Here is an 11,763-nt window from a genome sequence, read left to right as displayed (position 1 = left end):
TGAGACTTAGAATTTAACCGCACATATTATATTTACATAAAACGTATACAAAAAAGTGATCGAGGCGACAAGGGTGCCCAACAACTGGGGACATCCCGAAGTAACGCACAGAACGAGTAATCTTGTTAATTTTATGATGGAACTGCTATAACTATAGTTCATTATTATAACTATTATTATTATTATTATTATTATTATCATTATTATTATTACTATTATTATTACTATTATCATCATCATTACAATTACGATCGATTTAAAGTCAAGGTGCGCTGTTGAAAGCGAGGAGGCAAGCGACAAAGTATTTTAATTTGTTTTTTGCGTCCGAGTTCACCAATACGAACTCGTCAATTCGCTACCAACTTACTGTTCATGTTAAGAAGTCTCTGCTTTTTGAAATTATGACTGAGTTCATTGAGTTGATAGAGCTGTTGGCCATCAGCCGGCAGTGGCAGTGTGGTGCCAGCCGCGAGGCGTGCTCCCTGATCCCTTTCTTCGGAAGTAGTGGTGGTGAACTGATGGAATATAGGTAGCTGGCCGCATGCTACGTCAGACCGAAATTCTGAAAGCGTTTGGCGCAGCCATTTGTTAAGCTGCCACACGAGCTTTTCCGTCTGTCTGTTTTTCTCTCTTGTATGCTTATTTATCTGACTTTTCCTGTGGCTTGTTTTGCCTCTTTTTTTTTTTTCTCTCCTTTTGTTGCCTTAAACGTTTTCATCAAAAACAATTCACAGATAACTGCGAGCATTCACTTCCAAAACACTAGAAGTCTTCATTCATATTGGAGGGAGGTATGTATGTACGTACGTGCGTGCATCTGTTGGTTTCATTAACTGCAGCTCTTGTCACACCAGTTTATCAATTCGATCGACCGTGCCGTGTTGTGCTGAGAGGGAAACCGACAATCCGATTCATTACCCCATCCCCCTTTGCCCCTGACACACTGTTTTAGACTCCCGGCGCAACTACCTACATTCCTGGCGTATTTGCTTTTATGTTTGGTCCTTGTATCTGTTCAGTCATGAAGACGGTTCATTCGTATCTGTATGTTCGTCATATATGGAATGCATTGCATTATGCGATTGTAAACGTTTGCTGTAGCTTTCTCTATTTTTGGAAGTTGGTCTTTGTTCTTGTCGTTTGGATGTCATCTGCCAGGTGAAAAGAATCTCTCGCCTATCGCGCTACTAAGAAGCTGAACTTGTCCGTTGCAGTTAACTGCAGTTGCTTTGCAAAGCAGTTAAGTATATCATCATCGCTGAAGCAATTCATAGAACCTAAGGTACCAATTACACAGACAGGTATATACTCATACCAGCGGGTGGTATTAGTAGTGATCGATCGAAGTAGACGCGTGGGAATTCTATCGGCAATAAATGGTGAAGGAGAGAGAGAGAGAGAGAGAGAGAGAGAGAAAAGGAAAGACAAAAATTAGGGCATCGAAAGAGGAGCGAAGCCACCAAAGCTAAGATGAACCGAAAAAAAAATGCGACACGTTATACCACGACTCAGCGGACATTTGTCCTGTGTTTTTCCTGCCTATTTTTTTTAACATATTCATAAACAGACGATAATGCTAGTAATAACAGCAGCACAAATGTAAGACAGAGACCTCATCGGGTACAGGTGTCTTTTTCCACAGTTTAAGTTACTAGTTTGGCTGCTTTCTTCCTGTTTGTCTGGGTGGGTGTCATTGTGTGTGATATTTACCTGCATCGAGGATTCGCTCCTTCTTCCTCTTCTTTTTCTTGGTGTTGAGGGCATAGTTGTCACGCGCAGTCCAGCCGGGATACATCTGCATGTGCAGTTGACGTTCCCTTCGCGCCATCTCGTAGTATCTGGACTGCTCCTCTCGTGACAAATTGTGCCACCGTTTACCCAGAATCTGATTGATTGCAGCGCTCTCTTTTAACGTACATTCGGCCACCACCTTGGCTCTGAAAAGTTTCATAAGCAGATCAAGAAGGCGAAAAGGACAAAGCACACTCAGGTTTAAATGCGCTAGTTCAGCGTTCCAGTGACGTTCTACTACTGAGGGGGGTTGGTGCAAGGTTTCGTCTGTAAGTTACGCTACACTGTACGATGCGAAGCTGAACGAGAGCCTAAAGCGGAAAGACATTTATAGCCTCTAGCATTCGAAAGTATACCTCATTTCTTTCATATAGAGCATGAACGCGTTGAGCGGCTTTTTGACATGCGCTGGCGGCTTCGAGGACTTCTTGTCGACAGTCGTGGCACCATTGGTCCCGGCGCCGCCATGGCCATCTCCATCTGGGTTGTTGTTGACACCCCCCAAACTGCTCTGCTGGCTGACAGAGGAAATCGTCTGCTGACCCGCGCCTGCAACCCCACTACTGCCAATAGCTCCTGCACTCGTTGCTGTGGGTCGTCGTGGTGGGGACGTGGGGGTGACGGACACGATCGGTGCATTGCCAACCACAGTAGGAAGAGATTGTGCTTCCAGCTGACTTGAGTACATGGCCGCCATTCGTCTGTCGAAACGAATGATGAAGCAGATTGTTAAAACTGAACTTTTTTTTAGCGGATAAATGTATATGCGTTCGTTTGTAGAAGGTCCAGGATTAGCTTCATAGTTGCTTCAGCAGGTCATGTAAGGGATGTTCAGGCACAATGAGGGAGTAATGAAACGAGAACTCGTCGACATACCTGCTATAAACACTGATCGCGGCATATTATTAAATGCGAGTGATTTTTTTTGTATCGTAGCGTATTTCGTAGGTTAGCTTATCAAAACAAAGCTGTCACGACAAAAATGAGAGCGCATGTAGAATAAGTATGAATTAACGTAACCTCGTAGCATTCAAACATCCTCGTTGAAGATAACCAAGAAAAAATAATGCTGCCAGTTAGGTGATCGCCTGCTCAAATCATCAAGCAACCAATTGGGAAAAAAACAGAAAATGGGCGGATGTATTGTAACGTAATAACAGTAAAAATACCAATCAGGAGGTTCCACTTGGTGTTGATTGCAAAATCTAGCATTCGGCGGCATGCGCTCGGAAGTGAATTAAATGCCTATGAGTGTCGGCCTTTTTTAGGCGGCCTGCTTACCCTCCGTCTGGCTCGTGTGAACCCAGAGCGGTTGTTTGCTGGGCTTGGGGCTGTTCCAGGGAAGAACTGATAAATTATCAGTTAGAGTAGATTGAAAGGAAGCCAATCACAACACACAAACAGAGTAGAGAACATTTTATAAGCTGGCTTTACTAGACCGTGTAAATTTATACCAACTCACTTACATTATTTCGAATACTTGACTATTCGGAGCAAACATATACTAAATCGGTTCGAGTTAGTCTTACTGGCCTTCAGTACGAGTTCCTAGTGTTAGGCCAAACTTGAGTTAATGACAGTTCATAGAATCGGAAACGTTTTGTGTACAAATAGCGTCAATGTGTAACCGCACTATGTCTATATGCTGATAGCGTCCTCCTTTTGAAGCGAATGCTCTTCTCGCCAAAGGAAAATCAGTGCCCTTGTTGAACTTCAGTACGTCACTCTCTTGCAGCCTACAGCACAGAGTGCCGCCGAGCATTCTGTATACTGCAATTTATAGGGCAGGACAGCATAGGACAATCGTTTAAGATTTGGCGACGAAGAGGGGCAGCTGGGCCACTATCAGCTAGCGTGCATGTAGGATTTGTTTTAATAGGCCATATGGACCCAAGACGAATGTTTAAAAAACTGATGAGTTAACTTCTAGCCAACCTGCTAGTCATATTTTACATGACATTTCAGCGAATGTGACAAAAATACAAGCGGATGTACCATCTCAAATGATCTTCGATGGATCGGAGTTGCAGTAGCATCAAACGCAGCGTTCCGTCACGCTTGGTCAATCGCCGTCATCAGCTCGCCCATCGGGGCAGCAGCGGCCAAACAACATCTACGTATGTCTTCGTTCCACCCGAATAGATCGATCGAGGAACGGTCCAACGAGTAGCAAACGGGACTAGTTTCAAGTTTTCTTTTATTAGTCGTTGATCTAATCTACCCATTTCTGTTAATTGATAATACTAATAATATTTATTATTTTCGTTATTATTGAAATATATAAATAGTAATACGTTGGTGATATTTGCATAATTTGTACACTCTTCGTCGCCGATTTGCGTCCCGTCGTATCGTGTACTTGGGATTTTTCGCGTGCGCAGCGCATTCGGCCTGTGTTGGCTGATTCGTAAGCGTACGCCATTTTTATCCTTTATCTGCTGCCTCTGCCGCTGCTCTTGTAGCCGTAAATAAATAAAAACTATGTTGAGCTTCGCGATGCCTGCTTCAAACAACACGGGGGATATCGAGTCGCTACTGAGCTGCTATCCGTGGCAGTCACCGCCAGACAGATCAACGACCAACGACAGTCGCAACGAAAATATAAGCGAACTAATCACAAACAGAACAGCGGCAACAGTTGCATCTTCAGCCAACCGGGCACAGTAGTAACAGACGGACGTAAAGTGAACGGTATTAGCGTCCAACGCAATAGCGCCTATAGCATTGTATCAGCGCCGCGCGGCCAGTCGCGACGGCGGTAGCGATGATGTGTGAACGCCTTACGTACGAAGCTGTTTTCTTGACAGCTTCACACAGATACGTTCGGCTTATGACGAGCAATGGCCCCTAATAGAAACCCTCAGCAACTATCATTAGCACGGGCGGCCGCAGCCCGATGGCATTCGTGGATAGCCGAAAGCATCGACCCATATCCCTACGGTCCTGTCCCGACCGGTATCCTGATGTGTCGTTTGTTATTGTTGTGTACATGGAGCTGTGATACCGTTGGATCATCAGGCCATGCTGTTCCCCCTTTCTCATCCCGTCAATTTGCAGTCCACGTCAGTTTTCAGTATGATCACCACCCAGCTGCTGCTAGCAACTCGAGGCTTCATGGACTATGCGCCACTGGTACAAGTTAATCGGTTTCTATTAATATTACTGTCTGCATAACATGCGTACTATGTAAAAGCTTATCTCTTTTTTTTTTTATTTTGTCGCTTGTTACGCTTTTTAGAAATAGGGCTGTGGCCGTGCGTCAGTGAACGATGAGAATATATTTGCTGCTTCAATGCATTAGTGCCACATCTAATTATAGATGTAGGCTCTCCTTTGTTTGTTCTTATTTACTATATACGTAGCTGCGCTAGGGCTGCGCACTCTAAATGGCGACACTCGTGAATACTCACATTTCCTAACTAGGCAGATACGCTCAAGTGGATTATTCCGTGGCCTGTTATTTGTTCCTTCATACGTTAGATTGGCCCATCTACAAATCGTAAACATTCTGCAGTCTCGCGGCCTTTTATCATACTTGATGATACTTAAGCCATTCATCGCATTCCTTCGCTTCGCATGTCTTCAGGACGCATACGCGAGCATATAAACAACTGATATTTTCGAAACTAGCTAAAGTTACGAAACATACATTTGACTATTTATATTTTAGGCACTAATAGCGCCTAAATACTAATGGAATAACCGTGTCACAATTTCTTACCTGCCGGATTCGGTGAGAGCGGTGAGATCAGGTCGGTTTTGCAGCCCGGCGGGCGTGGGCGAAAACGGGCTAGTATGATGCGAATGATGGGGCGATAAAGCAGGATGATGGTGAAGTCCCTGCGGAACTGAGGGATGACCAGGGGGTCCCGGCGGAGGAGGGAGCAGCGTTCGGCCGAGGGACCCCAGACCCGCTCCAAATCCTGCGCTCAGCCCGTACGGCCTAAGAGACGGTGCTCCCATTGATGGGTATATCGAGTGCCTAAGAACGACGACGACGACGACGACGACAACAACAACAACAGTCATACCGAAAACACACAGCACATAAACAAGCAAATTAGCATATAATAGTGTAGCCGAAATAGTAAAAAACTGACCTATGTGATAGTTGGCTAAAGTAGGAAATCATGTGCCGCTGTCCCTCTATGTCATGAACTGGTCTGTTAACTGTTTTGCTGTCCATCCGGAAGAGTGTCTTTCTTGCGTCTTCCTGATGTATTTTATTGATTGTTATTCATGAAACGTCAACCCAATAGGTCTACTATAAACTTAGCTTGTTATATATATATATATATAGAGCGGTTCGACATTTAGAAGCTGATATGGACATTAGATCTATTTAGTTAATGAATGAACCAACTCCCATTTGAAGAAGCCGCTCGAGGTTAACCGCCTGTATCATGATTTTAATCACAGTTATTTCAAGATGGGTGCTAGGACATGTTGTGTCCGTTTGTACTCGTGCTGGTGTGCGTGTAACCTTGATTTCCCGGAAATCAGTATCTGTTAAAGCTTTGTGAAGGTTGAACATCGCAGGCATCTTTCTTGGCTCTGTGTTCACTTTGTTCAGTGGTTCGATTCGAAAAGGCTCTGCATTCAGCCGCTTCAAGTACCCCGCCATTAACTGGCAAAAGAGCCGTAGACCTTCGAGGTGACTACGTCTAATACAAAAGCATATTCGATGGATGTTAAGGCTACTTTTTCAAGAATAGATTTTTCTGTCTCTTTTTTTTAAGCTGCTTTCTTAGCCTAGCTTTCACCCAGCGAAGATAACGCAAAAACGTCGTTGACGTCGTCCGGGCATTTCGACACCGAACACTCTTTGAGAGCTCACGCTTGACCAAGCGTGAATCGTGATCCTGCCCTAGTCAACACTGGGACTAACGTTAACAACGGCCACGACAATAGCAGCAATGGATACTGATAATAACTATAGCAGTATTGCCAGCAGCGGCGGCGGCGGCGCAAAGACATACGGTTGATTTCGATTGAATTGACAAACTAATATACATCTATATATAAATATATAGAAATTGTCATTGCCATATGGTTTGTTCTCCGTTAGGTCGTTTCGCTTACGTGCTTATAGCGCGACTAATACGATGGTGATGCTTGATCAAATTCAAAAACATATTATATATTGTATCTAGACCGGCGTCAGTCAGCAAAAGGTAGGACACTAAGTAGCTATTGAAACCAAAAAAAAGATTCGATGCGATGTTATTACCTGTACAATAGTTGAACTCTTATAAACAAGCGACTAAGTATATAATATTCAATAGATGGACAGTAAACAACTGCGGATTTTTGTCAACAGATAAACGGTGCAGCCATGCAGGATGTTAACAACCGTAGCTAAAAACAATGGCAACTGTCGGATCAGCCATAAAACGAGCAGCGGCAACGACGGGAGCTATGGCAAAAATGGTTCCCACAAGATGCTCAATTAGATAGAAACGACTGGCGCGCTTCGTAGTCAACGCGGCAACCCTTTCTCCCTGATTGTCCTTTTGATTTTTGCCAGTACCCAGTGACGACGAGCTTCTTGCCAATCCGTCCAGACAACCTCGAAACAGCGGTCTCAAATTCAGATCGCCGTATGACTAGAAAACTGACAGGCTAGCATACGGCTTGCAGCTCGCTTAGCTAGATAGTTTGGGAAACGTCTGAAGTTTTCGTAGCTAGTAGAGCGGCTCGTCAGCAGCCCGTTCCTAACACCAATCGATAAATCCCACACAACAAGAACTGAAGCAATCCTGCCCGATCGACTAGTGTTGTCTCTACGGGGCTGGCAGCGGCGGCTGCAAGGTCATACGAGCGCCAACTATGCGAATCATATGGAACGGCTCTTGTATGTTTTGTTATACAATGATCGTGCAGTGGATTGATCGCAAAAGGCAACAGGTAGCGTATGACCTAGGCATTGTTATTGTCTTCACATCTATGTGGTACCCTCTCGCCTTTGATACTAGTGCATGTTAGGCTGCCATTACATAGCGCCGATGTGTTTTCTATAACAGGTGGTATGCCAGGATGGTGGCACGTGGGCGTATAATCAATACAGATATTGCCCTTTGCGGACATATATTCAGTAATAGTGACCGATGTCATATTCGATATTTGTTGAATCCTCTTTGTTTTTTTTCGCCAGATGACGTCGAATTGTCGACACGTTGACTAGGTAACGAGTAACGGAGATGTCAAAGACACGGTGTAGTTTGTTGGTTGCTGAGGTATCCCAGCTAAACTCTACTCAGAATGTCGTTATCACAACCGCGAACAAGTGATTGTCCGAATAAATCCCTCCTTTTTCTGCGGAACTATCGATCGATTTGCTCAAGCAGAAGTAGCCCTTCAGAAGTGGCAAACCAATACTGTGCGGCAAAAGGATGCGCTCAGCGACCATAACAGCAGAAGCTACGAAAACATCATTTTTAAAGAAGCTATTTTGAAACGTACGACGATACGATACGATAGTAGTATGTGTGGTGTTGCCGCAGAGAGACTAATGCAGTTAACCTACGAGCAATTGATCATCATCTGGAGTGAGCAAAGGATAGACGAAGAGGAACCTGTGTTCGTAGGGGAACCCAGGATGTTAACGGAGATTTTTCGTCGAACTCCGATTTTTACAAATCACTGCACAGCGACGACTATATGGCTGTTCAGTCTATTGGCTATATGGCCATGAAGATAACGGCCAAGGGAGCTTTATTGCTATTCGATTCGTTGTGTAACAGAAACAATTCCAACCGCTCAAATCACGTTCTCCTGTTCGAAACGGCATAAAATCGTTGCTGTCGTCACTAGCGAAATCATCGTTGGCAGAGGTGAAGGTGTGGGTACAGAAGCTGTCCCGTATCATCTTGATGGCTATTTATGCCAGACATGAAAATCAGTTGCAGAAGACGCGAAAACATAACTATACAATCTAGTTCGATCGCTGGCACTGAGTACCGCTCGCACATCGATATTCATACACCGACACGTATCTATGCGATAGGTTAAATTATACATGCGCATGCATGGCGTTTCTTCTTGTTCGAGCGCCGACCACGATTCAGACGGAGATGAGAGAAAAGTGGTTCGGCATCAGCTCTACCACTGAACGCTGCCGCTGGTGCTGATCAAGCGATCACGACTAAAGGAGAGTAGACTAGATACATACATACATTCATACATACATACATACATACATACATACATACGTACATACATACATACATACATACATACATACATACATACATACATACATACATACATACATCCATACACACACAGAAAACCAGGCGTTATCAGCAAAAGACAACGATAAGGAATCTACACGGAGAAGTTAGTTCGGCTGATCTTTGTCTGGGTAAAGGTGTTGACTGAGACCTGAGACTCGCTGAAATTTGGATTGTTAGCTGGCCGAACGGAGGCGAAAAGAAGGAGACTAGAAGCAATCAAATGGGACAAGAGAAGCTGTACCAGAAGAAGCTCACAAGCAGCAGTTGGCTTGTTCGATGTATCGCTGGCAGAGCTCAGACGTCTGACTCTCCCCGTCCACATACACAGATCGCGCTCTGCTAGCTAGATAGATAAAGAACTTTATAGAACGGCTTTGTCTTTCAACTCGATATCGTGTAGTTAACTATATACGCAAGGAAAGAGGAATGGCTATAAAAGTGGCTAGCGCTGATTGCACATCCAGGCAAATAGATTAGAAGACGGATGGACACGTTTAGATAGAAGATATAGTGGATTCCAATAGCAGAAGCAGCAGCTCACTATTGTTCCATCGTGCGTAGCCACACTCAGCATCGCTTCGTAGTCGCTATCAACAACCCCACCATCGTTCAGCACTACATTGATATGGCTCAGGCGTCACCGCAATCAATGAACGCACAGATCTCTAAACAAGCACCCATATGGTAATATTATTATTACGTGCGGTCGGTTGCGAACGTGGGTCGATGCTTTACCACTATTTCGCGTCTTTCATAACTTCCGAAATGTAAGGGCTATTATTTCCAACTGTATTTATTATCAATGAATTACATACATATATATGCACTGTAGCACAACGTCAATACTTCCAGACGACCCTAAGCACATCGCATGAGAGATTTTAGTAATCGTTATAAAACGCACTTCAAGCTATGGTACATAGTCAGTTAATTTAGAGTGGTTGTTTGCGTGGATAAACGTTGATGGATCGAAATATGACAGAGTTCAATTGAAGACAATGGAGGGGAAGTGATTGCATAACTGGACCTTCTGAATCTAGGGTCAAGCCCACAGCTGTAGACCCCACTTGACTCACATAGCGAACGACTGCAGCTATCCAACCCCATTCTTAACGATCTTTAGAGAGCAAAAAGGAACAGCGAAGGATAACGGCGCGTGCTAAGTCTGACGGTGGTTCCGGCAGAACGACCAATGGCATCTCGAAACTATAATGATCATGGTCCATAAGTTACCGAACTGATGTCCGACTCGGTCCGGCCGCAACATAGGAATATAAAAGCCTACGTTACGGCCTAGCAGATAGCCCGCTAAGGGAAATTGCCACCAGAAGGGGGTGCTAACCTTTATCTGATATCAGTAACACCATCGCTGTTGTTGTTATTATACTTGAGGGCCCACGTGAGCGCGCAGTATCATCATACTATATATATTGTGCAGGTACATTCATCATCTATCACAAGAAGAAGAAATTCGGCCAATGTCCACCGTCGTTGTTGGTCAGCGTCGTAACATCAAAGTAACAAAGATGACCAGATGGCGCGTAACAAGGTACGCTAGGATGGAAAAACTTATGGCGTCCCCTGCTTTGACATTTAACGACCCCAGGCTATGCTATACCTTATTTTTCTAAGTGAATCGATTTAATAAGGCCGAATTGCATTTGACAGCAAAAACATGTATTTGATTAATATATAGCTAGCAAATCATAAGAGACGCTGCTGCTGCTGCTGCCGTCGTTTTCAATGACGGTTATGATAGGCGCGATATCGTCGCCGGGGTGGATGAGTGGCGTTATAATTGCATACTAATCTCAGTGCTAGTACTAGTCGGAATGATAAAAGCCGTTGAATAACAGTAGTGATAAGAGCCGCCAGTGGGCAAAACGACCAGCGGGACTAGATGAAATAACAGCCCCCGGGTACTGCGCTATTTCAAGCCAATAAATCTATCTTCATAAAACAGCACATCAATAGAGAGTAATCGATGTCCGTGTTTTTTTTGACTGATCATAATTATTGAACCGTATCACACGCAATATCACTGCATTTATATCTAATGTATTATCAAATGAAACAACTGCAATAATCATTTTTTTTCATCGCCACTATTATCAGCAGCGTTGAACGAATATTATCTACCCCATTCGTAAACACAATTACGCACACCGAACCATATAAATGCGGCAAGAACAAAAAACAAACTGACGAAAGTGACAGCTGTTAGTAATGGCGTCGACCGTTCGGCCCGCTAGTAATACCCAGCTGGTGTTGCATCAAAGGCACCTTCATGGCTGCGGTGGTAAAATTTAACAACTCAGCGATCTTCTTAATATAATATAATAAAGAAAAAATAATGAGAAGATTTCTCTCCCCAAATAGCATATACAACGCCAATGGACAGTAGACAGCACTCAGTATTCGATAACTCTACGTGTATCAAGCAAAGTAGAAGGAGTATTTCGATGCAGTGTTCACGGTGATTCAAATGGAAATCGATAGAGGATCGAAGAAAGAAAAGAGACAACATAAAATCCTATTAAGTTGAACGTTTAGCGAGCACGGACGTCTATTACTAACATACGTAGTAAGTAGCACGTAATGAGAGACACTGAGTTGAAGTACTACTTAGAGTCCACATTATAGCTATAGGACTCGGTACAACTTACTGCGCATGCCTAACTGTGAAAGCGTATATACATCAGGATCAGAAAAGATAGGTTGCCAATGGAAAGGAAGT

At 43.9% G+C, this 11,763-nt stretch overlaps 1 protein-coding gene and 1 long non-coding RNA gene across 9 annotated transcripts in view; one reads left to right on the top strand and one right to left on the bottom strand.

The window, feature by feature from the left end:
• Window positions 1-11,763, bottom strand: part of pan (transcription factor pangolin) — a 138,441-nt gene that overhangs the window by 5,529 nt on the left and 121,149 nt on the right. For 5 of the 8 annotated variants that reach the window (XM_086976719.1, XM_086976721.1, XM_086976722.1 and 2 more), the window contains 6 exons: window positions 5,513-5,773; window positions 3,073-3,138; window positions 2,148-2,492; window positions 1,711-1,937; window positions 1,316-1,363; window positions 368-562 (listed from right to left, as the gene is read on the bottom strand). In XM_086976719.1, coding sequence (XP_086832845.1) covers window positions 368-562; window positions 1,316-1,363; window positions 1,711-1,937; window positions 2,148-2,492; window positions 3,073-3,138; window positions 5,513-5,773 — 1,142 coding nt within the window. The remainder of the gene's footprint in view (window positions 1-367; window positions 563-1,315; window positions 1,364-1,710; window positions 1,938-2,147; window positions 2,493-3,072; window positions 3,139-5,512; window positions 5,774-11,763) is intronic. The other 3 variants (XM_086976720.1, XM_022806007.2, XM_086976723.1) reach the window with 3 other exon arrangements.
• LOC147758541 (uncharacterized) overlaps window positions 1-11,763 on the top strand; it is an 81,345-nt gene that overhangs the window by 24,639 nt on the left and 44,943 nt on the right. The window contains exon 4 of the long non-coding RNA XR_015318551.1: window positions 3,757-11,610. This is a non-coding gene — a long non-coding RNA (uncharacterized LOC147758541). The remainder of the gene's footprint in view (window positions 1-3,756; window positions 11,611-11,763) is intronic.

This window comes from Varroa destructor, unplaced genomic scaffold (genome assembly GCF_002443255.2).
Source record: "Varroa destructor unplaced genomic scaffold, Vdes_3.0 BEIS01000001.1, whole genome shotgun sequence".
In the NCBI taxonomy this organism is placed as follows: Eukaryota; Metazoa; Arthropoda; class Arachnida; order Mesostigmata; family Varroidae; genus Varroa; species Varroa destructor.
The sequence above is the reverse complement of the archived record's forward strand: the minus strand, read 5'-3'. Positions and strand labels throughout refer to the sequence as shown.